At 48.7% G+C, this 27,812-nt stretch overlaps 2 protein-coding genes across 2 annotated transcripts in view; one reads left to right on the top strand and one right to left on the bottom strand.

Annotated features, from left to right (window-relative positions):
- Positions 1–17,689, top strand: part of OBSCN (obscurin, cytoskeletal calmodulin and titin-interacting RhoGEF) — a 202,611-nt gene extending 184,922 nt beyond the window's left edge. Inside the window, exons 98-110 of the mRNA XM_009880514.1 lie at positions 63–140; positions 994–4,654; positions 5,275–5,397; positions 7,729–7,839; positions 7,959–8,126; positions 9,230–9,352; positions 11,359–11,463; positions 13,199–13,319; positions 14,528–14,767; positions 15,429–15,652; positions 16,120–16,189; positions 17,229–17,378; positions 17,512–17,689. Of these exons, the coding sequence (XP_009878816.1) occupies positions 63–140; positions 994–4,654; positions 5,275–5,397; positions 7,729–7,839; positions 7,959–8,126; positions 9,230–9,352; positions 11,359–11,463; positions 13,199–13,319; positions 14,528–14,767; positions 15,429–15,652; positions 16,120–16,189; positions 17,229–17,378; positions 17,512–17,689 (5,352 nt within the window). The remainder of the gene's footprint in view (positions 1–62; positions 141–993; positions 4,655–5,274; positions 5,398–7,728; positions 7,840–7,958; positions 8,127–9,229; positions 9,353–11,358; positions 11,464–13,198; positions 13,320–14,527; positions 14,768–15,428; positions 15,653–16,119; positions 16,190–17,228; positions 17,379–17,511) is intronic.
- Positions 17,690–23,599: 5,910 nt separating this feature from the next.
- Positions 23,600–25,249, bottom strand: LOC104282407 (5-beta-cholestane-3-alpha,7-alpha-diol 12-alpha-hydroxylase). The gene is given in 1 exon segment (XM_009880497.1): positions 23,600–25,249. A coding segment is annotated over 1 exon segment (1,650 nt).
- Positions 25,250–27,812: the final 2,563 nt, after the last annotated feature.

The following is a 27,812-nucleotide window of genomic DNA, read 5'->3' as shown; positions in this document are numbered from 1 at the left end:
GTTCTCAGGAAATGAAGTCAGGATTTTTTAACCAATTATTTTCCTCTCATTCCACCTGGCAGCATAATCTCCCCCTCGAAGCAGCTCATTTCATTAACACCAAGCAGCTCAAATTCATTGTGGCTCGGAGCAAGTGGCAGGTGAGTTGGCCTTAATCAACATTGGTTCTTTTTAGTTACACATATTTGTAATTATAATTGCATCTTTTAAAGTCTATTGGTCTAGGTCAGCGGCACAGCAGAGATCTCAGCTTGACTAAATGAGGAGAGAGTGGTCAATGGATGTGGCAGAAATAAATTACCTAGGCTTTTGCTGCCTGGAAATCATCTGGTCTAACGCAAGTGCCTGTAAGACACATGGTTGTGTCGAAGTTCGGTACCCTCAGCTGCCTTTGCAATTGGAATGGAATTATAGGCAGGTCCCAAGAAGACTCTTCTTTTCCTGAAGTTCTCTAAAAGGGTCAGGTTGATTGCCTTCTGCAGATGCCTGTTTCTCTGTGTTGGCTGTAAGGGGAGGCCAAATGCTCAACTTCAACTGAGATGTCTCACAGGGTAGAAGTTAGGGTAGACAAATCCTGCTGCCTACAGTATGGGAGGTCTTCTCTTGGCCTAAGTCACTGTAGGTCATACTGCAGTGGACAGATTTAATGCCGTTCACTCCAGCTAGGAGTGTTCCATTAAAAACTCCTTTTCCATCTGCTTTGAGTGGACACATTGTCTTTGAAAATCTCAGGCGGGGTCTTGCTTCCCCATTCACAACAGCAAGTATGTCCCCTGAAGTCGGGATAGTTTCACCTCTGTGAATGAGAGGAGAGGAAGGTTTGGAGAGCAAATAAAGCCTGGATTGACGATATGTCAAAAAAAGGATGACAATGTGTTATTAAACTAGTATGTATGGCATTTAAGAGAGCAGAGGTTCATTTCGGTATGCTTGCTTTACCACAGTCCTACCATGTTTCCATCTGATTGTGCTATATTTTGGGTTGTTTTCCAGCGGTCTCTGATGTGCTATAAATCCATACTGGTAATGCGGTCTATCCCAGAAATCCTAGAAAGGACTCACGATAACACCTCCCTGGCCATCTCCCGACATCTTATTGAAGAAAGCACTTCGTCCAGTACCAGCGGCTCCTCTTCAGACAATGAGAACTCGCATTTCCCCAAGAAGAGGCACTTTGGCTCCACACCCGAACTTCACTTGTCCGTATTTGATGTACCAAGCCACCAGGAGCCTCCAAAACATGCGAGTGAAGAAAAGCACTCCAAAATCTCACTCCCTCCGGTAAAACCCATGAGGAGGAAGTATGCTTCAATGAAAGCTGAGGTGGGGGACAAATCACCTACAGAAAGCAAAGAGCTTATGGCAAGTATCTCCAAGGAGAAAGAGGAGGGGCTCCATCCCAGACTTCGAGACGAAAGAGCAGAGCAGTCCCGAAGAAGCGGTGCTGCTGAGCTTTCATCAGTGAGGACTTCCACAGAAAGCGCATCGCACCTACGTCAGAAAGAAAGAACAGACATATTTTTATCTGATAAGGACAGAACTGAAAAGGCTGGGGATGGGACAGAAAAGCCATCTGCCTGTGTTCCCAGACAGAGTGTCATTAAAAGCACTTTCTACAGCCAAGCAGCTGAGCTACCTGCAAGGGGACCTTCTTCGCCAGGCAGGGAGTTCAGAAGGCACCTGGACAGAGCCAGAAGGACTTTCCGGAAAGCTGGATATTCGAAGGTGCCCCTTAGTGGTCTCCGTGAACCCCTTCTAGAGCAGTTTGAACTGGAAGAAGAAGAAGGAAAGTCTGATGATGGAGATGATCACAGGGAAAGTCTGCTTGGTTCCTTGACCAAATCAGCTTCATTTGACACTGCAAGGAAACCACCACATCCTGCCATTTCTGGTGCCAGCCGAAGCCGTTCCCTGGATGACTACAGGCTGAGAGCCTCAAGATCAGTGAGGGAACAAGATATTTTGGAAGAAGATTGTGATATACTCTCACAGGAAAGTTGCCCTGAAGGCAGTGACCACTGTAACATTTCTGCGGGGCCCGGCAAGGGATGTTCTGTAGATACTTCGAAGCGAGAGGACTTTAGGAGAGCCAGCAAGGATTGTTCAGAAGAGCAGCCCCCTCCTTCCACGCAATGTGAGGGTAATGGGTGCCCGGCTGTTTCTGTGCAACAGCTAGAGAGACTTCCAGTGTCACCTCACAGGAGTGAGAATAGGAAACATCTACTGAAGAAGTCAAAAGCAACTTACACTGAGGAGGAAGCTGAAAATTTGGAAGGCAAAAGCTGCATTCTAACTGCCCAGTGCTCAGATGTAACTGCATCAGCAGCTGAAAGACATGAAAGCACGGAGGCTAAGTCTTCCACTGGTGGTGCCTCTGATGCTGCTCTTCAGGAGGGCAAAGAGTCCATTTCAGCTCTCAAGCAGCCGGAGACCACCTCCAAGTCGGTCCCTGCAGGTACAGGAGGTGTGTATCTGCCCCACAGTACCGACATCCATCCGGATCTAAAAGGTGGAAGCTTGCTTACCAAAAGGGCAGCCCCAGTTCCCCCTTGGAAAGACAAAAGGCAGAAGCATTCACATGAGAAGACTTCTACTCATAGTGTTGCCAGATCTGATCTCATGGAGCCCGAAAGCTCTGCTGTTTTAACAGGCCCACAAACAGAAAACGATTCGCTTCCAGTATGTAAAGACAAAAGTCAGGAACTTCCTGGTAAAAATGTTCCAGCAACTACAGTCTCGGTGAGCAAACAGCCAGGTACTCTACCTGCTCTGCACACAGCTGATGACGGTGCTCATCAGAAGCTGAAGACCTATAAAGAGGTGAGATCTGCTGTCCTAGAAGATGAAGGATCGGGTATTAGAGGAATCACTCCACCTTCAGCCCATGATGGTGAAAGCCAAGCGCACAAGAGGGCTCCTGTTCACACAGACACGGCATCAGCCATCCTGAAGGGAGAGCATCTCATTGTTCCCAAAGTCCCACCACCAAAACCAATGCCAACGTCAGTCTCCGATGGAGCATGGCAGGCTGACGAGGAATGGCCAGCTCATAGCAAGGAGAGGTCTGCTGCTCTGAGGAGCGAAAGCTCAGCTGTCGCAGGGGTTGTTCCCAGTTTGGCCCATGAGGCTGAAATCGAGGGAGCTGAACCCCAGAAGGTTTCTGAAGGCAGTGGCATGGTGCCTGCTGTTCTGGGGACCAGAGCCCCAGCTAGAACTGTGTCTTCCCAAGATACTGGCCTCCCTCCAGTCTGTGATAGCAAAGAGCAAGAACATCCAAAGGCATCGCTTCGCAGTGAGGTGAAATCTGTTGTGACAGCAAGCGGAAGCCGACCAGCTGGACAGACTATGCCTGCTCCTTTCCCCAAGGCTGGACACGACATGTTTGAGCAACACAGGGCTGCTCATCCCAGTGGCAGAGTTTCTGCTGTTCCGGAGGGTGGACCTCCAGGTGTCTTAACTGCTTCACGACCAGAAGTTGCTCCAGCTTCAGTCTACGAGGTAGAATATGAGGAACATCCAAAGGTTTATGGTGAAGGTAGAGGTATTGCCTTAGAAAGCGGAAGCTGTGATGCTGGAAAAACTGTCCCGCCATCCCTCCGCAGGGATCAAAGTCAGGAGCTCTCACATCACAGGTCTTCTTTTTACAGTGATGAGGAGTCTGCTGTGCTGGAGGGCTTAGTGGATGAGATGGTTTCCCTCTCTGAAGAGATGAATGTTTGGGCAGAGTCAGTTTCTGGTGAGGAGAGATGCAGAAAGCACATCTCTCCTCCCACAGAGATGTTCTACAAAGGCCCCGGTAGCCAAGCACCCACAGACACCTCCTTCCCTTCTGTACAAGGGGGTCAAAGAGGAGACATCTCTGAGCTGGATAACCTTGCAGAAGCCCATCCTGCCACGGGTGAGGAGTCAGTAGGACTGGAAAGGCAGGGAGCACAGACGGTTCCTCATGAATGTGAGCATCTGGAGGACTTAGCGTTTGAGAGCCCCACTTCCAGTCAATTGAGCGTTTCCTCAACAGAGAGCTTGGACGCTGGGAAAAGACCCAGTCAAGTGTCAGTGAGCAAGGACACTGGTAAACACCCAGAAGTTTCTTTAGTGAAAATCAAAGACTTGTCGGATGAAACACCCAGTCTTGGCAGTGGAACTCCAAAATTTGACATATCAGAGGTAGAGCCTGCCTACTTGAATTTCTCTGACTTGTATGACATCGTCTATTTTCCATTTGAATTTCTCAACTATAAGAAGCCTTCACCCAAACCAACCGGTAGAAGGTTTATACCTTTTGGTGAAAGGGCAAGGTCACCTCCTGCGGGACATTTGCATAAGGATAAAAGACTGTGCATCAGAGAAGAAGCAGAGCACAAGAACAGGAAGAACCGTTTGGAAATATCTGAAGATTCAAAGGCAACAAACTTATTGGCCACGGGGAAAGGGTCAGAGAGTCATAAGGAAATGTATGGCCCCCAAAAGGACTCCAGTGGTAAGCAGAAAAGCTCCTTCTACAACAAACCAGGACTCTTTAAGCCGTACGCAAGGTCTCATTCAGTGGAGCAGTCAGTGGAGCAGAGTCTGAAGAAGAAAGTAAAAGCTTCTGTTGCCCATATTTCAAGAATCCTAAAAGGAAAGACATCTCCTGAGCCAGAGGCAGAGGAAGGTAATTATTTTACTCGGTGCCTTCAGAGATTTACTGCTATAACTGAGCTCTGCTAAATCTGCCTTTTCCTTTCCCCCCACATGTCTGAGGCCGTGGTTAGACACTGATTGCAAAACGGGCAGTGGCAGGTTATGAAATTCCCTGTCATCACCAATATCTCTCTGTCACTGGCTCACTTCAGTGCGGAGTCAGCTGGGTTAATCTGCTGATGGAAGCGGCTTAAATTCCCCTCTCTGAGTTTGCAGTAAAGCAAATCAGGGTGGGATGAAGCTTTCCTTGCTGCAGTTTCTTCTGCAGTTATCATCTGACTGTGGCAAACCTTTAAAGCGAAAGTGCTGGGGAGAAGTTGGTGGAGTCACCCTGGCTACCTAAGTTGGTGCCACAGGACAAGAGAATCTGTCCTTTTCTTCTCTGCCATCCCTCGATATGCCCTGTTCTTCCAGGACATCATTCTGTTTGCAATAGCTGTCACAGCCTTCCCTGTTGACTGAAGGCTCGTTAATAAGGAAACCTGTGACTGTAGAGCTATTTACGTGCGAATGGCAGAACTGTCTGCTGTAAATGGATGCCACAGGGAGAAGGGCAGCCTTGAATGACTTCTCATCCTTTCTTCAAAACAGAGTTTGGCCAGCTGGGAAGTGAGGCAGTAGAAAAAGAGCTGTTAACAGGGGCTGAAGGATCTCTGAAGAGGAAATCGGGACTCTCTTCATTCAAGTTCTCAAGCCTCATGCCAAAGGAGAAAGGTATTATCATAGAATCACAGAATGGTTTAGGTTGGAAGGGACCTTGAAGATCGTCGAGTTCCAACCCCCCTGCCATGGGCAGGGACACCTCCCACTAGACCATATTACTATTACTTAAGTCATCAGTTAGTTTTATCGTGAAGTATCGCTAATGAATATGACAGTGCTGATTAAGGGTAGTTTCTAAGGATGGATCTGCAATGATTGTCTTACACTGATTGTCTGCTGATTACCATCAGCAAGTTTACTGATGACACAAAACTGGGAGGAGTGGCCAACACGCCAGAAGGCTGTGCCGCCATACAGTGTGACCTGGACAGGCTGGAGAGTTGGGCAGAGAGGAACCTTATGAAATTCAACAAGGGCAAGTGTAGGTACTGCATTTGGGGAGGAATAACCCCATGCATCAGTACAGGTTGGGGGCTGACCTGCTGGAGAGCAGCTCTGTGGAAATAAAGAAGACTGTGGCCAGCAGGTCGAGGGAGCTCATCCTCCCCCTCTGCTCTGCCCTGGTGAGGCCACATCTGGAGCAGTGTGTCCAGTTCTGGGCTCTCCAGTTCAAGAAGGACAGGGAACTGCTGGAGAGGGTCCAGCAACAGGCTACGAAGATGATGAGGGGACTGGTGCATCTCTCTTACTAGGAAAGGCTGAGGGACTTGGGGCTTTTTAGTCTGGAGAAAAGACGACTGAGGGGGGATCTTATCAATGCTTATAAATCCTTAACGGGAGGGTGCCAGGGGGGTGGGAGCAGTCTTTTTTCAGTGGTGCCCAGTGACAGGACAAGAGGGAATGGGCACAAGCTTGAGCATAGGAACTTCCATCTTAACATGAGGAAAAAGTTCTTTGCTGTGAGGGTGGCAGAGCAGTGGCACAGGCTGCCCAGAGAGGTGGGGGAGTCTCCCACTCTGGAGACACTCCAAACCCACCTGGACGCCGTCCTGTGCAACTGCTGTAGGTGATGCTGCTCTGGCAGGGGGTGGGACTGGGGGAGCTCCAGAGGTCCCTTCCAACCCTGACCAGTCTGTGATTCTGTGATTGTCTTGAGCTGACCTGTACCAACTCACGCAATATGAGACAGTCTGCTCTGTTTACTTCATAACTACTGTCCTTTCTAAAACTGTCTTGTCTTGGCATTGCTTGCAAATTGGAGCCATTCTAGGAAACCACCACAGAGGAATAACATTTGTAAGCTAGAAAGAGAAGAAACGGAGTATCCAAGGGTGGGACGGCAGAAGCAGGGAATTGTGCGCTCCCCGACTCCAGTCCCGCCTACATGTGTAAGGGACAGACACGCTGCTGTGAAATGAAAAATGGTGGGACAGCCCCAAATGGTATGGCAGTAAAGCCGAACTCGCTTTTGTCCCGGGCAAGTTTCCCCTCGACTCCAGCAGAAGCATTTTCTGAGGTGACGTTAATGCCCCAGTACAGCAGAGCCCAGCCATGCGCTGGGACGGGTGGGAGTGTGAGGCTGGGAGCTACTGGGCACTGTGGAGAAAAAGTCCTGGAGAAACACAGAAGAAAACCTTTCCCTTGGAGACAGCAGCAGATTTGATGCTCCACGGCTTTTTTCCTCCTTCCATATCCATCTTTTATCTCTTCTTGTGTTGTCTTGATCTGATCCCCTCGTCTTTGAAATACCATCATGTTTTGCCCCCACATTTAAGCTAGGCAAGAAGAAAGCTCTTACTGTGACGTGATCTCTCTCCTCTGAGCTGTTCTGCTGCCTTAGCTGTACCAGCAGGGCTGGGCAATGCGCATGTTCCCCATGAACCTTCCAAGATCCATCTGGATTATCATGTAGGAGCAGTCCCACTGCATCCATGGGGCTGAATCTAAAGGGCGGGTGTCAAGAGGATGGGGCCAGGCTCTTTTCAGTGGTGACAGGACAAGGGGCAACAGGCACAAGCTGGAACACAAGAAATTCCATCTCAACATGAGGAAAAAGTTCTTTCCTTTGAGGGTGGCAGAGCACTGGCACAGGCTGCCCAGAGAGGTGGGGGAGTCTCCTTCTCTGGAGATGTTCAAAACCCACCTGGATGTGTTCCTGTGCAACCTGCTCTGGGTGCCCCTGCTCTGGCAGCGGGGTTGGACTGGATGATCTCCAGAGGTCCTTTCCAACCCTGACCGGCCTGTGATTCTGTGAATGGGCCTCCTGCACCTGCGTGCCCAATGCCCAGGGGATTCTCCAAACCACTGGTCAAAGGAATGCCAGAGCATGAACCAGAAATGTTCTTGAACCAATTACAAATGCTTTCTGATGTCCTGCGTGCACTTATTTTCCATTAAGTGCTCCTGGCCACTCTGAATTGCTGTTTTTCCTCTTCTTTGCAGCACCTTCATTCGTTGAGGAGCTCATCGATCAAGCTGCTGCCGTCGGACAGTGCGTGACCCTGTCGTGCCGGACAGTGGCTCACTCCTCCCTGCACATCGAGTGGTTCAGAGGTGACGTTGGCATTGCTCTAGGGAGTCCCTGACCTCTGGGACAGGGGTGCAGGGAGGGTTTGGGGCACCTCGGTATAAATGTGCAGGGTACTTTATCTCTCCTATCTTCCACTTTTCAGATGGGATACCTGTCCACAGCAGCAGCCGGATCCTCATCTCAGCCACACTCAAAAACTTCCAGCTGTTAACCATTCTCTCTGTTAGCGCTGATGATTTTGGTATTTACACCTGCGTGGCCACAAACTCTCTGGGCTCAGCATCCACCTCCTGCATCATAAGAAAAGCAGGTAAGAGAAGAAGTAGGTATTACAAGTACTTCTGCCCAAAAAATGTGACCTGTAAATAGCTGTGAGGTGAGATTTCTGCAGACAGGTTCAGAGGACAACGTCTCCCTTGCCTGCTCTAGTCCACAGCCACAGCCTTTGCTGTCTGGTTCCGTGGCACATTTCGCAGGGTTCATTCCCTCTTCTTCACTCTTTAGTCTCTCTCCTGGATTCAGAGCCACTCCAGTAACCATGTAGTTCCAGAACCAGACTTCAAAATCTTAATAATGGGTTTAAATTAGCCACGGTTAAATTGCTGTTCCACTAGGGGTGGGTGGGGGGCACAGTGGCACTGTCGTGGTTTAGGCCAAATCGGCTACTGGGGACCTGGGGGATCCCAGATGGGACCGACAGAATCTCCCCTCTACCCCTCTTCAAAGACAGAGGCAGAGGAGGAAAAGAGATGTATGAGTTTAGAAGGAACTAAACTACTTTAACGAAATATTAATAACAAAATAAAAAGAAATAATTAAATATATACAAAACCGTATCAAGCTCCTGAGATGACAATCATGACACAGGCTGGCACTGGGGCAGTCCCAGGCTGGACCTAGTGACAGACGGGAACTGGATTCCGGATCTGCATTCAGGATCGGGATCACAGGCAGATGAACTGAGTCCTCCTCAGACGTTGACCATTGAAGAAAGAGAGCTGACCCTTTGATCCCTCAGCTTTTATATTGCGCATAAGGCAGATGGGATGGAATACCCCGTTGGTCAGTTTTGGGTCACCTGTCCTGTCCGCTCCTCCTTGCAGGTGGGACCCCACTATGCTTTTCCACTTCCAACCCTCCAACAGGGCAAATAACAAGGTTGGTTGCCCTTGGGTGTTATAGCAATAAGTATAAGCAGAGCCTCTCTGCACACCATCCCTGGGCATCAGCTATAAACGTAGGTCTGATCACGCTGAGAGTGAACGTTATCGGCACAATATGCTGTTAATGTCAGTAGTTAGAAGAGGCCCAACTGAGAAGCAAAGATACTGAATAAAATCGGTCCTGTTTTACCTCAAACCAGGACAGGTGCTTTTGCTAACAGTCACTGGGGTTTGTGCCTCCTCTCGACAGAGATTCCTCCCGGCCCTCCACCCCCTGACATCGTGGAGGTCTATGAGGATGGAGTGCAGGTGGTCTGGAAACCAGTGGAAACCAACATCCCTGTCCATTACACTGTCCAGTGCAAGAGCGAAGGTAAAGTGGACCATCCTCATTTGTATGATTTCTCCACCAGCTGGATATCTGATTTTTATTCAGAAACATTCATATTCAGCCTCATTTTAGCTCTCTTGTTTAAAGTTAGGAATGAAATTCATACCGCCATCGTTTAGCCATCTCAAAGTGTGATGTCGTGCTGGCTAAATCAGCCGGGAATACGTGTGCTTGTACAAAGGCTTTGCTAAAGTGTGAATCAAAGTAGTTGGCATGGAAGCCGTGACCAAAAAGTGAACAGCTACAGAAGAATATGTGTGGCTGGTGCCAGATACGCAGTCCTGAGTAATCCTCTCAAATTACAGTTTGACAACATTAGGCACTAATAATGCCCCGCAAAAACGATCGGCAGACGGTATCATCCCCCACCCAGGCTTTCTCTGCAGTCTGTGGAGTAAGATGGTCCATCAAAAAGGCAATTCACCCCCTGCCAGGCAGCCCTGCTTTCCATTCCCATGGCTTGGGCAGGAAGCTTAGGGCAAAGAGCCCGGAGGAGATGACAGAAGTTTGGCAAAACTGCATCATCCCTTTGATGTTCTCTTCCAAGGCTTGGTCCAGGGCCTGATGAAGTCAGTGGATGTTTTCTCGTTTAATTCCATCAACTTTGAATCAAATCCCCAAGCCTGTTCTGTTTCTCTCGGGACTGCTTTTGCTGTTAGTGTTATGAATGCTGCTCCTGAGAGTATTTTCTACTGCAGTCGCACATACACAGCCCTTTGGATTCGGCTGCACCGTGTTCCTTCTTTTAATTCTCTCAACACACACGCACTTCTTTCTGGATTAGCACAAGCACGGGCAGCAGCTTTCTCCCTTTTCACTCTGGAGTTGATGGCAGTCACTTTTCCTCCAACACAGTTTGCTTTATTCTTACTCCTTTCGACACAACTGTGAGACTTTGGGGAGGATACAAACACAAATTTTTCCAATTAGGAAGAAAAACAGGAGACAGCATCTACTATCTTCCATTGCATTCTGCGCATCTGGCAGGAACACGCAAATTCCTGCTTTCCTGAACGCAGGAGGATTAAGATATGCAGAAAAAAGTTCCTTGTTTTATCTTATTTGACAGTAGGCTTTTGCACGCTGCTTCTGCAGACGCTTTTCTCTGTTTCTGAGCTGCATCTGCCCCTTCTTACACATACACCTCCCCCTAATTCAACCCGCACCCTGCAAAGTCATTGATGCCCTTGTTTTGGGCAGAGAATTATTGCTCATCCTGTGGTTTGAGGCTCTCTGCACGTGTTTATTTGAATGACAGGATGGGTTTAATCCCAGACAGTCTCAGGGAATTGAGTTCAGCAATGGCAAAGTATGGGGCACAGCATCATGTGGAATGAACGACCATGAGATGTTTAGCGGTGATTTTCTATTTCACACCTTAGTCCCATGAATATGAATCCAGGACAAACTTACAATTTCAATTCCTTGAGAAATCACTCGAGTTTCGGAAAAGCTGAGTGAACCTGGCCCCGGTTCGTGGGGTTTGCTGGGAGGGTGTTAGTGGATAGTTCTGTTCTGAAATCCTGCACCTCATGGTTTCAATTGGATTGAAGATAGGGCCAAAGGAAAAAAAAAAAAAACAAAAAAAAACCACCAGTGATTTTTCTAGGCTTCTGTTTGGAGTTCTTGATGTGTATTTGCATTAGATCTTGGTGGTATGCATTAGATAAACAGAAACTATACAAGAAAGTTGCACCATTCCTCTGAAATGATATTGCCACAGCTCGGACTGATTAGATGCAAACCAGCCGATTTCAGAAGAGAGGAGTTTGGCACACGTACAGCGAGTGGCACCATGCACAAACATTGGCCACAGCAAGTCAATTTTTCCTTCACTGTAAGAGATTCCACTGTTTTTCCATATTCCCAATACATGAGCAAAGTTGATGGGGGGAAAAAAAAAGAAAAACACAAACCCCCAAAACAAAACAAACAAAAAAAACCAAACCAAAACAAAAACCCCTCTTTTTCTCTCTTTCTTGGCTAAGATGGGGAGTGGACGACTCTTGCTGCTGACATCGCTGACTGCTGCTACTACGCCAAAAATCTCTCCAAGGGCTTTACCTACTCCTTCAGGATCGCCTGCATTCCTCGTAACATTTGTTAACACTTTCAGACTTTAATACGGTTCATTTCTGGAAACAGATTCTCCATGTTTCCCACAGTTGTGCTAATTTCTTTATCTAATGTTTCAAGTCAACTCCACCATTTATTTTGGGGGTAGTTTTTACCTTCTTAAAACACCTACTAGCATGCATACTTGCGCAGAGAGTGCTTCACCTGTTTCTCTTCTGAAAGGATCAGATCTCTATTCCTTGTGGATTTTTAAAGGCCTTTGCTTGTGCTAAGAAGTGTGAAAACATAAAGGGCTGGAGTCAACCTCATTAACAGACATAAATATGAGCATGGTGTGTCTGTGAACCTTAGAAGAGAGAATGGTTAGAGAAAATGAGCTGTTGGTGTACAGACTTCCCTTGGGTAAAAAACTCTGTTTTAGACATAAACCAACATGCTAACATCTTTAAAGTGAGCAACAGGAATGGGCCCATACAGCGACCCGTCTGCCAAAGTGAAAATCACCGGGAAGGAGCAAACGGGTAAGATCAAACGCCGAGAAAACATTGTGCTTTTCCCGCATCAAAACAATTGCGGCCTTTTGGATGAGGGTCCAAAAGTCAAGAGCAAGTGAATCAAGACCAATTCCACTTGGCTCGGGGTGGTTTAGGGCTTCCTCCTCTTTGGCTTTCTTACTTAAAATGATTTTCTAATTCTGGACACAGTTAGGGGAATATGTGTAAATATATAATCAATAAACAATAAAATAATAACAATATGTAAATATAAATAGTAAGTAAATATATACAAAAATAGAATAATTTTAAAAAAAAATCTGGGAACTGTAGATTACCTACTGAAGACGCACTCAGTTTTTGATGTGAGATCGTGAGGAAACAGGTCTGGGACAATGAACGTGTTTCTGGAGATATTGATCTACTGGTATGGACCTGCCACCAGTGAAAGCCCCGGCCCTGCTCTTTGGTAGGAACCCAGTCCTACGTTCAGTAGTTAATTTTTGTGTTCTGGTGTTCACTACTGGGAATTATTGGCCTACTGTGGTGCATTTTTCAGCTGTGTTTTGTCTCTGAAATAGAGAAAGCGCAGTTTACTATTTTTTCCACCTGTTTGAATATTTTGTTCTACTCAGATGTTTTTAAAATTAAGAATCCCATAACCCCACAGCGAATATATCCTTGTAGCAAAAGAAGTATCCTTTCTGCCAAGAAGTGGAAGGATGGCCGAAGTGGAATTTCCTCCCAGTGGAAAAGATTATTCTCTAAAAATCAGTTCACAGAGATATTTTTAACTCACCCTAAATCCTCCGCTTTCCCTTGGCCCAGGGTGCATTAACATATCTCAACGTGCCCAGCATCTCCCAGCTGAAGCTTTAATGTGTCAAGGGATGCTTTAACGTTTCAGGGAGGACTCAGGTACAACCACATGCCAGAATCACAGCAGCAAGTTTCAGCTGCTGCCCTGAAATATCCAACTAAAAGAAGTTTCTAATTCTTTGTCAGTGCCTTACCACGCACTGATGACTTGTGATGTGGGAAGATGAGAACCAGTGGCTATAATGTTTGATATCATCGCACCGCACACAACCTACAATCCACCTCATAGAGTCTGGAGTGGAGACAACCTGTAGACTTGTCTGGAGACAGCTCTGCTGTCGCCTTTGGCATTCATAGATAGTGGAGGGTGGCTCAGAGAGGCTCCAGTTTCCAGACAGAGGTGTTCTCCCATGTAAACCCTGTGGCTTTTTCTCTGCAGAGCTTCGGGCTGCAGTGCAGAGCTTCCCATCGGCTGCTACTGAAGAAGAGAGTGAAATAATCGCACCATCTGAGCCTTTCCCAACCTATCAGACCTACGCCTTCCAAACAGAGATCAAAAGGTAATGAATCCATCTGAGCACTCAACCAGCCGGAGGGAAATCATAGAATCACAGAATGGTTTGGGCTGGAAGGGACCTTGAAGATCATTGAGTTCCAACCCCCCTGCCATGGGCAGGGACACCTCCCACCAGCCCAGGTTGCTCAAAGCCCCATCCAGCCTGGCCTTGAACACCTCCAGGGATGGAGCTTCCATAACTTCTCTGAGCAACTTATTCCAGAGAAGTGCCACATGTGGCTGGAGTTTAGAAAGGTCACTTCTAAAGTCACTTTTATAAATGCGCTGCTCACCTAGTGTCATGGTGTTTTGTTGGAAACACCTCCACAGCGATACCTCTAAACCAGAGATATTGGCTGAGCGATCTGTGTCGTTGTAGAGACGGACACGACACTCAATATCCAGTTACAGCAATCGTCCTTTATTTTACAAGCAGTGCTCTTTTCTATCCTCTTAGCTGGTTGCTTATCTGTGCATATATTCTAACATTCTACTTTTGTTCAATCCACTCTCACATCACACACCATCCAGCCAATACAATTGTTGATCACGCGCTGTTCATGCTCTGGGAAAAGCCAGGATGTTTGCCACCCCTTATCTTGTTTGCTTGGATCTTCTCAGGATTCTTCTGTCTCCTCAAGGGTACACGGGTATCTGTTCAGGGTCAGTGTTAAACTTGTATTTTGATCCCTTGGACCAGCCGAGGTCTCCCACAGATCTTCATCCGGGTTTGGTAGGAATCAGGCGTGGATTTTCTGGGAGAGCAAAAGGGACTGTGCTGGGCACCAGGACAGCCCCTTAGTGTATTGCGAAGCGAGCCCAGGGCAAACAAAGGCTCCTCTCCTTGCTGCAGCAACGGGTTTCAGACGTGGGGTTGTGATTCAACTTTCTCTGCCTAGAAGACAGGCACTGACTTGTGTTCCCAACAGAAGGAGGCAGCTGCCTGCAGGGGGTAGTTCTCCTGCTTGACACACAATGAGCCACCCTCTCTCTCTCCAAAGGAGTTAAGCTCTCGCTCCTGTGACTTAAAGTGACTGTATGATTTAGAGACATGGGAGGATGTACAAACTGTGACAATAGCTGCAGTAACTCCACACCGGGCATGGATGAAAAACACAGCATGGGATCCTGGTGGTTTTAAAGAACAGAAGCTCCTGGCTCTTCCAGGAGCGGCAGAGAAGCTTAACTTACCTTTGTGTTCCTTTGTACCAGGGGGCGTTTCAGCATCGTCCGACAGTGCAGGGAAAAAGTAAGCGGCAAGACTTTAGCTGCTAAAATTATCCCTTACTGGCAAGAGGACAAGCAGATTGTGCTCCTCGAGTACCAAGTCCTGAGGAAGCTTCATCACACGAACATAGCTCAGCTGAAGGGAGCCTACGTCAGCCCACGGCACTTAGTGTTGATCCAGGAGATGTGCGTTGGACCAGAGCTACTCCACTCTTTGGCATTACGGTAAAAACAAGTGGAGGGAAGGGGTTCCCAGTTGGGGCTGGTGTAGGGAGCGAAACACCTATTGCTTTCCCCTGACAAACTGGAGCATCTCTCTCCCTCTGTTCCAATGTGCTGTCATTGCATACAGGAGTTTTGATGCATTTGTTCTGCAACTTCATGTGAAATTTAAAAAAAAATACTTAAGTTCCCTACAAGGTTGGGGTAGGGGACAATTCAGGGCCACCCACTTGAGATGCTGAAGGCAGTTTACCGAAGCTGATATGAAACCCCCTCTCCCATAAAGAGGAGATTATTGTGGCTCAGGAAGCCTCAGTTCTCCTCCACGTTGTTTCTCACAATGGCAGAAACTGGATCTGCTGAAATCCGCTGATTAAAGGAGAGGGAATGGTGGGCATCAAGTCTGCATTTTGATGTCTGCACAACCACTGCTTTCTCTGACAAGAAGCTCTACAACCTCCTGAACCTCTTGTGTCTCTAAACCTGACCCACAATCTGGACCAGCCTTTCCATATATAGATTTGCTAAATGAGTAGAGTTGTTTCTTGACTCTCAGGGGCTTCATGGGATTAAACATCCAGGGGAGGATGATAGTGGGTGTAGAATGGTGCCCTTGGGCATGTAGGTAGGACACCTCTTGTTTCTATTCCCTTTCTTCTACCAGGACATCGTACTCAGAAGTAGAGGTCCGAGATTACCTGTGGCAGATCCTCAGTGCCATTGAGTATCTCCACGCGCACAGCATCCTGCACTTGGATCTCCGATCTGAAAACATGATCATCACCGAGCCCAACCTGCTGAAACTCCTGGATTTTGGCAATGCACAGTTCTACACACAAGACAAAGTTATTACCATGGACAAGTGCATGGACTATGTTGAAACCATGGGTAAGTAGAGTTCAGTCACAGCAACCTTGGCCTCGCATGCAATCTGCGGTAAACAGAAAGACAGAGCCATTGGTCGGTCAAGGCAGCAGTTGGCCCCAGCAAGCCAAGTCTCCCAGGTGCTGCACTCCAGTAACACTGCGAGTTTGCAGGAACAGCGAGTGGTGACAGTCATCCCACTTGCGGACCACAGAGAACAAAGCCAGAGGTCACGGCCAACACCGCTCTGGTTGGCATCCACATGTCCAGAGCTGAGGGATATAGTATTACTAGTAGTTGGCCTCACGCTCGCAAGGTTTCATTGCACTCACCACCCAGGAGAGTGTCTCATCTCAATGAGCTCCCTCCACTCGAAGCTTTTTCTTCGTCGCTCTCGGGAAGGTAGCAAAGCGTAAGTACCCACTGGTTTTGTGCTGGTCTCTGCACTGGAGGGGAGCTTGGCTCAAACCAGTTTGCTTTTCTAGCTCCAGAACTGCTGACAGAGCAAGGAGCCCTCCCGCAGACTGATATCTGGTCCGTCGGAATCACAGCCTTCATCATGTAAGTCAGTCTGTCTTTCCCAGCCCTATGAGCGGCTTTAAAAGCGCAATTTCATAGTCATCGCCCAGGGGAGATGCATTACCTCAAAGAGTTAACCTCAGCTGTGCCCCTGTCGGGGTTTAACCCCAGCCAGCAGCTGGGACCATGCAGCCACACGCTCACGTCTCCCCCCCGCCCCCCTACCCCCTCCCTTCCTACAAGGAAAACTCGTGGGTTGAGATAAAGGCAGTTTAATAAAGTAAAGCAAAAGCCATGTATGCCGGCAAAGCAAATCACAGAATTCACTCCCTGCTCCCCATGGGCAGGAGGGTGTTCAGCCATCCCCAGGACAGCCGGGCTCCATCACATGTAACGGTGACTTGCAATGACAAATGTCATCACTCCAAATGTCCCCCCTTTCCTTCTTCTTCCCCCAGCTTTATACACTGAGCATGACATCACATGGCATGGAATATCCCTTTGGTCAGTTGGGATTAGCTGTCCCGGCTGTGTCCCCTCCCAACTTCTTGTGCACCCGCAGCCCATCACTGGTGGGGTGAGGAGCAGAAAAGTCCTTGAGAGCTTTGGCAACAACCCCATTATTGTGTTATCAACATTATTTTCATCCTACATCCAAAACATAGCATGATACCAGCTGCTAATAAGACAGTTAAGTCTATCCCAGCCAAAACCAGGACAGTTTTGTAATGCCGCAGAAGTCTGTGTGATGGAGAGTATGGAGCTGGCTGCACCATGCACAGATGCCAAGTCCCACCAACGTCTCCAAGCAGAGTAAGGCTGGTTTACAACACAGCAGCTGCTGGTCTTTCTCACTCAGCCTCGTCTGAAACGCCCCAACTTTAACAAGAAAATTCAAATTACGCCAAGTGGAAAAGCAGCCAAAGCCGTGAAAACCACAGAAGAACAGGATTTTGTTTTCCCATATGATGTTTCTGTGCGATGTCGTGCCCCTCCTCTCACTGCTGGGTGGGAAATCCTGGGAGAAGCAGCATCTTGAGCGATGCCTTTCATGCTGATCAGTTCTCTTCTTTTGGGGCAGGTTGAGTGCCAACTACCCCGTCAGCTCCGACGTAGCCTGCGAGTTTCTGAGAACGACCAGGAAGGGGAAAGTGAAGCTCACGCGGTGCTACGCGGGTCTCTCCGGGGGAGCAGTGTCGTTTCTCCAGAGCACGCTGTGTGCAAATCCCTGGTAAGATGGTGTCTGCTCTCCCAACAGCACAGTTGGTGCAGATCCTGGCTGTTGTCCTTTCTTTTTCTCCATTGCCAAGGAGCCTCCTCACCCAGCACAGGTCCTCAACTGACCTTCTCACCTTTGTGCCTAGGGGAAGGCCATCAGCCTCGGAATGCCTTCAGAGCCCATGGCTCCAGGAGACGGGTTTGGACAACAGGCAGCAAGCACTGGTTACCTTCCCTACCACCAAACTGAGGAATTTCCTCACCGAACGGGAAAAGAAAAGGGGCCTGCTGTGCTCCAAGTATGGCCTCATGATTGCACAGTGACATGGATGTAACGACAGACGTGACTTGTCTCCCTCTCCCCTTCTGAACTTAGTGTTTGACACCAAAGAGTCCTGCCAAGTTGCTGTGCATCAGCTGAGCTGGGGTAGCTGCTCTCCACATGCGATTTAGCGTAAACTGAGCAAATTAATCCACATTACGTGCATTGCCACAAGGCGAGAACAGAAATATAGACCTAACATGGCTCAGTTGACCAACGGTAACTTGACAGTGTGCGTGTCACTTTGCTGAACACCTCCTGGAATAACCAGGAGAGGTTTGCGTAGCCATTTCCGAATGAAACGAGCTCCCAGCCCCAAGCAGCTTTGCAAATCTTTCCCTGAGGTCAGTGAGACTCCATGCGTGCAAATGCGGGGCGCAGACTTCTGCCCCTGGCCACAGGGCGTGATAGCCAGACACGCTTTCAGGTGTTACTGCACTGCTCATCCCACAGTGACCACCACAGCAGGGTCTGAGTGACCGGTGGGTTTCCCACCTGCCTCCAATCCAAAAGAACTCAGTGATGAGTTATGATGGGAAAACAGGGAAGAGTGAAGCACTTTTTTGGGGGACTAAAGTTAGACAGCGATGTATCCGCAGGCTTTGGAGGTAGAGGTCCAACTAGGTTAAGCCCTGAGCAACCAGGTCTGAGCCAACAGCTGACCTTGCTTTGAGCAGAAGGTTGGTCTAGAGACCTCCTGAGCTCTCTCCCAACCTGACTTGTCCTGTGATCCCATGTCCTTGCCGAGAGCCAGACACAAGGCTGGAGTGATGGGACTCTGCTAGCACCCATCGGCAGCCAGGCTCAGCATGTCACCTACCTGGTGTCCTGGCCAAGTTCTCCTCCATCCCCACGGGGCGTGACCTGAGATTAAACATGGGGCTGGAGAAGGGCTCTTCAAGGTGTGGAGCAACAAGAGGCTCCAAAGGGAGGAGGTATGTGTTACCTGTGGGACAGTGGCACCACAGAGGAGATTTTAACCAGGGCTTTTCATACTCTTTGAGGAAACTCTTTCCTGCCCAAGTCACAAGGAACAAGACCCAGTCTCCATCAAAGCAGCCTTGTAGCTCGACCCTGCAGCACGAGCTGTGTGCAGGGAGGGCAGCAGCAATGGGGCTTCCCAGGAACTGATTAATGGCACATTCTCCTCATCCTGCTCCTGCGAGAACCTGTAGCTTGCTTGGCTTTGAGAAGAGTTAGTGTTCTCCCTGGGGCCCAGGTTGACCCTCTGTACACTGCTCTACTTGGGCAGCCCAGCTCCTGCTCTCTTAGAGCCCCGTGCGCTTCTCGGGGAGCTGTGTGGCTCCATGGAAGGTCACCAGCTCTCCATGAGCACCTGCACTGTCACGTCTGCAGAGTTGACTGAGCTCTTCAAAGGTTTCAAGGTTTGAAACCACCACAAAACTTGGGGTTTTGGGGCATGTATTTGTAGTCTCCCATTAGACCTAGATGACAGACTTACCCATCACATAGGATCTCACAGTAACCCCTCACCTGTCTGACTGTAACTGCATCGATTATATTAAAAAACATATTAAATAACAAACACAGAGAAACAACTCTTGAAGAAACCAAGCTCTGACTTGGTGCATTGGCATCTCTGGGAAAGACGTTCCCTATGGCACAAGGAGGAGCGTTTCGTTGCACGGCTTTCTTCCCAAGTGGGGCTAAAATGGGCTTGGGCAGAAAGCCTTTGCTGAGCACATCCATCACTGTCAGGCAGTGGCATGAGGGGCTCACTGCAGCTTTGCTTTGCTTCCCCATCAAAAACTCTCCCCGGTCCTGCCCGGCGCCAGTGTTTGGATCAGTGACGGCCACCGGACAGTAAAGGCAACAAACGCAATAGTGACCATGACCCGGTTAACACGCAGATGTTGTGCTACTGAGAGACTTTGCCGCTTTGAAGCCGGGCTGCGCTTCTCTGGGAAGTGCATCTACCAGGAGAGCTGGCAGCAGTGTCACTGGCAAAACTTGTGTGTTTTAATTCTTCAGAAAAGTCCTGAACTTTCATGTTCCTCTTTCTCCTTCAAAATCTACTTTCCTCTGCAACGGGTGGTGTTAGCTGTGTCATTGCTTTTTACTTATAACCTCGGTGTTCCTTTTGAGTTTCTCTGAAGTGGATGATGCATCTATCGGTGCCGTTGTGTTTCTTCAATTTGCGTTACAATAGCAGTAAGTGGAGGCTTTCTCAGAGCTGCATCTGGCTGTGATTAGTGGAACAAGGATGGGAAATCACTTTCTAATGCATTACAGTTTAAGAGTAGAGGTGATGCTGGTTAACCAGGGGTGGTCTTTGCCAACATGTCTAACCCTTATTGTTCCAAACCTGAAGTGTGCGGCATCGTGACTCCTTCCCTTGCCCGCTGTGCAGAGTGGGAATTGGGACTGAGAGCAGACAAGTTTTCACTGTGCAGACGCTGACTCAATAGACGGTAAAGCTTTGAATGTCCCAGTAATATTCTCTTCGCTATGCACTACAGAAGAAAAAAGCCAAGGGTTTAGGGCCAGACTCCACATTCAGTTCTTTTGGGGGACAGAGGAGTTACACGAGGCTGCAAGGAGGTCTGCCCCCCCAGTCAATTTTTCAAGACCCTGGATTCCTTCCACTTTAGCTTCTTTTACAAATGCAATAAGGTTTCTGGTGGCACAGGCGAGTTCTTTACTCTTGCCGGTACACTTTGGGATGGAAAGCTCAGTGCCAGGGGACAACCCATCTCAGTATAAATCTTAATTGTAGATTTGGAGCTTTCACACTCTTCCGTATATGACTCAAAGTGATTATTATTTTTTTTATTATTATTTTTTTGCTTCTCACAACTGCATGCATTTGAGCATGTCTGAAGTCTGTTATAGACTCAATACTGTTTGGTTAAATAAACCACTCTGACAAGGAAGTAAAGCCCGATTGTTCTGCTGAATCACTGTAATTGTCGTTATTTTTGCATGTATTTTTCCTAAGCCCAGTCCCTGTTTGTGCAGTGCCCGTCCCTCACCCCTCAGCTCTGACCTGGCATCCCTACAAGTGATAACCACAAATAGACCCTGTGCGTTTATCAGTGAACGACCTTCATGCAAACTACCCTCACAAAAAAATCCTCTCGCCCTGGAGCAAGGACATCACTTGGCCAGGGTGTCACCAGGGCTCTGACCTGCCCGAGGCATCCCTGGGCATGGTTTGGAGCTTGCAAAGAGCAAACCATTGGGCAGAACGTGGAAAGAGCTCCAGCTTAATTCTTGGTAGCAGAGCAAAGAAAAGAACCCACAGGTGATTAAAAAGAGGTGAGCGCTGTAGAGGGAATGTTCAAGTCCTGAAAAGGTGCTGGATTTGTCACTGGGAATATGAACTGTCGCAGTTAAGCCTTGTGCAGTTACAGGTAGGTTTTGTTTTCCTTGGCTCTTCTACAGCTGCTTCATAGTTTCTGCCTGAATTTCCAGCACTGCGAGTTCTGGGCTAATGCCCAATCGGGCAAGGTGGGATGGTTTGCCCTCAACACGCAGTTACAACATAACCTTGTCCTTTGCAGAACAAAGCAGAAGATGGCTTTGATGTCTGGACACACATGAAACTGTTTGAGTTTCATTCCTCAGTCATGTATAATCCCCAAAGTCCAAGGTTAGCATCAGCATTAAAATCAATCCCCTGTCCTCTGCGCAGGTAAGGTTGCGCTGTGACTGCTGTAAGGACGGATGTTGTCAGAGCCCTAATGATTGAAGGGGAAAAAAAAACCCAAAGCAGAGCTTGTAGAGCAAAGCTTTATCCTGCTTTGGAGCCACTGGATAAAACAGAGATGTTCAGGGGCTCATAAGGTTACGGTGCCTGTAGCCCATAAGGGATTGAGGTTGTTTTCTCATGCTCTGCTTTGGTTTTGTAGCCCCTTCCCATCACCCCATCCCATTCCCTTATAGCCTCCTCGGGCCTTTGCAGGTCTAAATCTGGAGAGGGGGGTGGCACTTTCCAATAAGCATCTTCTGGGAACACCATCGTCCCCCGGAATCAAGGAGAGTGCAGAGGAACCATCAAGATCCCGATCAGGCTCAAGCAGGAGCCAGGTGCTGGGAGCTCATCCCCACTCGGAGAGCCATGCCCTCACAGGAGGGCAGACCTGTTCCTGGCCACCATGCAGAGCCCAAAATTTTTTAGCTTGTGCAACGATTCGGGTTGAACCAGGGAGCTGCGGGTTATCCTGACTCAGCTGTGCATACCCACGCTCCAGCTGTGTTACAGTCAGTGGGATGAATCCAGACACACACACACAAAGAGCTTTTTTTATCCCCAGAAACTGTACAGGAGACACAGGGCTTGAACGCGCAACCTCCTGGGCAGGCGGATGACCACAAGGATTCCTCACTCGCACAGATATGGGAAAAATGGTACTGTGGGTTATTACTGATGTTTGCCACTCTCTTCTCCTCCAACTGATGTGGTGAATGAGATATTGGCAAGATTTCTTCTTTTCTTACACGTGAACAGGGGATGAGCTGTCGGTGTGTCCCTGCTCAGTACGTCCCATCTCCACTCCCTTTGGGGACCACACAGGAGTACATTTTAGTTGGATTCAAGAAGGGGCCAAGAGGTAACAGGCACAAATTTGACGATAGGAAGTTCCATCTTAACATGAGGAGGGACTTCCTTCCTTTGAGGGTGGCAGAGCAGTGGCACAGGCTGCCCAGAGAGGTGGGGGAGTCTCCCACGCTGGAGACATTCCAAACCCGCCTGGACGCCGTCCTGTGCCACTGCTGGAGGTGCCCCTGCTCTGATGGGGGGTGGGACTGGGTGAGCTCCAGAGGTCCCTTCCAACCCTGACCAGTCTGTGATTCTGTGAAGGGGACTGTAGACAAGACAACTGGAAAACCTTACGTCTGTGGAGAGGGTATTTGTTGTTCTTTGATCTTTCAGGGATTTACTGCAAACTGATGCCATCTTGCCGATGATACTTCAATGCGGACAATAAATGCGCCATTAAGGACCTGATAACGAAATAATGCTGTCCCAATGGTGGAGTGCGGCCGGGCTCACCCCCAGGCTCGCTGGCCATTTCACCTGTTTGCCAGCTTATCTGCCTTGGCGCTTGCTTGCACACCTGCTCGCACACTCGTACCAGCTGCCGGCACCATGGACATATGGGCCCTCTGACTCATGGTCTTGAATTTAAGGAAAGGAATTTAATAGAACAATAGAACAGACTGTGCTGATCAGGCACAGGGTGTGACCAGACAAGCATAAGGACCAGTCAGCTATTTACATACAAGCAGCCCTTTTTATTCCCTTACACCTACATTTTCGCCCCCAAATCACCAAAATCCCTCCTTTTTCCAACCTTTGGTTCCTCCCCTAAACATCCCACCATAAGTCCTGTGCAATCCCCAAATGCTCTTCCCCTGCATTCCATAAGATGTCCCCCATCCCTTCACAGCAATCCCCCACAGTCCAGATGGTGATATGGAGAGCTGCTCCCGATGACACATCTCGATTGGTCTCATGCTGGAACCGTGGCAATGATGGCTCTCCTGGGACAGCCCTGGGAGGGACCTGGACAAAATCCTCATTTCTTGGAGGTCCTTAATTTGGGTTCCCACCTGCGAATATGCCCCTGTGCTCCCCTGCGGTTGTAGAGATGAGCTTTTGATGGGCTGATGGACCTGGGATGGGGCTGGGAGTAGCCTGGCAGGGTACTGTTTGTCTGTCTGTGCTCCTTGTGGGTGTGCAGATGAGCTTTTCTTACATAACCCAACACCACAATGACCAGAAATGCAGAGCAGCGATACACGTGAAGGAGTAAAGAGAAAAGCCATGATAACCGTTAAGCAAACAAGATCATACCAGGGTTGGCACCGCACGGATCTGATAACCATGGGATCACGCAATTTATTTCACAGAGCCGGAACAAACAAGGCCACGAGGACTTCCCAAACTAAAAGCGTAGCCGGTATCTGAACTGAACGTCACGAACAGGCTGCATTGTCCCAAATCCCCACCGGCTGACGTCTATCGCTGGGATCTCCTCTTCTCTGTTGACCAGCTCCAGGTCATAGTAACTCAGCATCAAGAACACAAACAGTTTAATTTCAGCGGTAGCGAAGAACCGCCCGGGACAGATGGATACTCCTGCCCCCCAAGGCATGTTGAAGTATTTCAGCCTTTTCCCATTTTTGTAGAAATCTTTCTTGGTGCCGTCTGGGTTCACAAAGCGGTCGTACCTGAATTCGTGAGGTTCAGGGTGGATTTCCGGGTTCATCTGCACAGAGACATATGGGAACAGAGCCACCCTGTCTCCTTTGCGGAGGGTGTACTCTGTCCCGCTGCTCGTCTTAAGGCTGGTGTCCTGGAGGACAGCTCTGACCAGTATTGGGGCTGCAACCAGCCTCAGGGTCTCCTCTACAGCGCCGTCCAGAATAGGAGTCTGGTTTAACATGTCCCTAGTGATGTTAATTGGTGGGCTCCCTGGCTTCGCTTCCTGGCCGTTCTCCCTTAAGACTTTATCCACCTCTTCCTTCACAGCCTTCATAGCTTCTGGTTGTTTCATTAGATAAAAGAGGAGCCAGAAGGCAGTTGGGCCTGTATTGCCTTGGGATGCCCAGAGGAGCATAAACATGAAACGATCCCGCATGTACTCAGGGACACCACTTTCTGCCAGAAGCTGATTTTGATCACTTATCCACCCACTAATATTGTCCTTCTGCCAGCTCTTCTTCACAGACAGCATGCTCCAGAAGACCCTCTTAAGCCGTTCAGCTTCTATTTTGTCCTTGGGGGGCAACACGGCATAGGCCAGGCGTGGGAAGAGACGGTCGTACTTCCGAAACTCATGGAACACCTGGTTGGAGTGGATGCGATCTTGCTCATTAGCTTTCTCCTTGTTATCTGCCCCTTGGTGTGGCTCAGTGCCGTACAGAGCCAGGTACCCAGCTCTGAAGACAATGTTGTAGCAGTAGTGGAAGAGGCTGTCCTCCTGCCACACTCGCTTCTCCTCTCCTGAGGTCAGGTTGAAAAGCATCAGCTTCTGAAAGTTCTCCATGGTGGCCTGTGTCATGACAGTGAGTCCGTCTCCCATCAGATGCTTGGTGCTCGATGCGTGAATTATGCTATGGTTGGCTTCAATGGGCTTGTAGCCAAAAACCTGCAGGACCAGTTTAGACGCAAAAGTCTTAAAGTCTAGTTTAGATCGTGATTCCTTCACAATGGCTCCAAAGCAGAACGGGTCCATCACGAAGGTGAAGTAATAGCCTCCGATCAGCACCGTAAAAATATCCCCGTGTTTTCTCTGCATCCTTTTTAGAAACTCTGAACTGTTCTTTCTGAAATCCAGCAAATAACCCAGCCAGGGAATAGTACCTTTGTCCAGAGGTGGCTCATCGGGTCTCCGTCTCCGAAACACACCCAGGAGGTAGAGCCCACCGAGCAGCGACGCTATCAAAGTACAGAGCAGAGTCACCCAGAGCGCCATGACAGCTCTGCACCCGTTGGGGAGCTTGGACTAGGGCAAGGTTGGGGCAGGAGAGTGCTTTTTATTCCCATCCAACAGCTGACATGCAGATGCACAGCTGACAACCTCTGTCCCCATTGGCAGCAAGTGTTTGCCTTTTCCCCACTGAGCGCTGCGGTGTGTCCTTCTCCCTTGATGAACAGAGAGAAATTTTTAAGGTGGAAGGTACGTTATCATCAAGTTGGAGGTACTGGGCTACTGTGTCAGGTGGATGGGTTTCAGCACGTCTCCTGCAGCAGCTTAAGCACGTTCCCTTTCCTAGGCTGCATGTTTTTGAAAAAGAGGGTTGAGGGCATTTCACTTTTTCTGCCTTTAACACCAGGCTATGGATGCACGCTGCAGCCTGAAAAAATGTGTGAAATGCTACTGGAAATGAGTTCAGGACTGAGGGAAGGGGGTTAGAGCTGAGCTAATTTTATCTCAAAAGCCAAGAGAAGGAAAGGTCTCCCACATTTTGATGTTCTCCAGTGCCCCGTAAGCGCTTCACCAATGAACAGTGGGGGCACTGCTAACCTGTACGAGGGCAAAGCAAAGCAGGTCCGCTTTCCTCAAGGGTGATGAGGGCTTGAATCAGCTGCATTTGCTTTGCTTCAGATGAATTTAACATCTGCGTGTGGCCAAGTCCACTTCCTGGCTGGGGAGCAGCGGCACCCAGAAAGACGACAGCACTTTTCTTCTGTGCACATGCACACCCGATGCTCGGCAGCTGCAAATCAGTCGTGTCCCCTCCGGCCAGCGGAGGACACCCAGCCCTCTGCCCTCCTGCTCCCACCCCTGGGGCTGGCATTTTTCCCTATTTTTCCCTTCTGTTTCTTGATCTCTCCTGCTCCCCACCCTCCAGATGGGGTTCGGGGATGGCGGCAGGGAGCCCGTGCCCCATCCGGCACTGCTCCTCTGGGCACTGTCACCCTGATTTGCGCACCCAGTGCCTGCAGCCCCTGCCCCAGCCGGTGCCGCTTGGACCTCGCAGCACCCTCACGTGGGATAGAGAGCGATATACAGAAAGAGAGTTAAGAAAAAGGATTTAATGAGGAGACGGGACAGACTGCCATGACCAGGTGCAGGGCACACTGCTTACACACAACCAGCCCCCTCTATACCCCACTCCCAATTTTCCCACCCTTGTTCTTCCCCAATCCACCCCGATACTCCCCCCGCTTATTTCTTCCACCTCTGCCCTTCCTCTGAGCATCCCATCATAAGTTTTGCAGAGTCCCACGAGCCCTCTTCTGTACGGGATCACAATCTTCATCTTAGATTTCGTTTCCCAGCTGCTCTCTCCTTCCACGTTCCCTCCCAGCGACCTGACCCATGGAGTGAAGGCCACATCACAGCATCAGCTAAATATTTATTCTGCCTTTTTTTTTTTTTTTTTTTTTTTTATGGGAAGAGCCCAGCCTTACCAATTTGGAAACACGCTGTAGCAATGTTGGCAAAAAAAATAACAGCAGTGAAAACAAATCCACCTTTCTAGACTAACTCAAAGCCCTTCTCGGTCCAGTAACCTTGTCTAGCAATAAAATTAAGGTGATGGGTACTACCTCTTAAATTATTAATTTTATTTGTACAATTCTGGGCAACTCTTATGCTCAATAGGTTTCCAGGCTGGAAAGGGCCCATTTAAGGTTCCAGAGTATTTGGGGTGAATAGTACCTTTAAATAAAGGTCAGCAAACTAACAACCTTGAACTTTAAAGCTAGACTGGGTAATCAGGATTGGCTAACAGCTCTCTGTGCTCTTCTGTTCAAGGCTATGCTCTCACTGGGGTGCTGCAAAGCCAATATCAATGTTAATGACTGTATCCATGGATCTTTTTTATCTTGTCAAAAAGGATCTTCGGGAAGGCAAATACCTTCACCGCTATTCTGCTGAGCCCATTATTTTTCTCTTTCTCACGGTTGTCACTGGTTTGAGCTTTGTTGCTGATCAAACAGATCTCAAATCAGTTGATTGAACTGATCTCTAACCAAAGATCTGTCCCTTGGAAAGACACGGTTTTCTGCTCAGCAGACCCGAGTGTGGCACAGCTGATCGTAATGGAGAAACCCATCATTGGTCAGACATTCCAGTTTAAAGGAGCCCAACTCCTCCCATTGTCTCTCCTGGTAAACAAAGGGATGAGCCTGGTTGAACGCATCTACCTGGCAGATGGCAAAAGCCAGGAGGAGCAAAGCCACCCCCCAGGCTGGACTTCTGGCCACCTGTGTCTGGCCTGACGGATGAGCAGTGCAAATTCATTCCCCAGCCCACACCATGAGCTGGAAGGATAACGGGATCGCTCTCCTCCATCAGATCCTTTGGGATCTATGGCGGAGAAGTTTTGCACAAGTTTCAGTTTGCATATTTAAGGGTACAACATCTAGAGCTGCTCCTCCATCCACTAATGCCTCACATACTCCAGACAAGAGCTGGGCTTCTTCCATGAGCATAAACCCAGGGCAATTGTTTTATAATAATTCCAGTTATAACACAAACAAATCCCACCTGTACTTTTCCCATCCTAACATGAAAAATCCTCATCTCAGTGCTGGCGCTAGGATGAAATATCTGGTTACACAGTGCTGTGGGCTCACACAACTCCACTGCACAGCCAGGATCAGCACAGAGGGCATACACATAACGTAAGTAATGTAAATATTTA

This window comes from Charadrius vociferus, unplaced genomic scaffold (genome assembly GCF_000708025.1).
Source record: "Charadrius vociferus isolate BGI_N301 unplaced genomic scaffold, ASM70802v2 scaffold12, whole genome shotgun sequence".
NCBI classification, from domain to species: domain Eukaryota; kingdom Metazoa; phylum Chordata; class Aves; order Charadriiformes; family Charadriidae; genus Charadrius; species Charadrius vociferus.
This window is presented reverse-complemented; position numbering and strand designations above follow the sequence as displayed.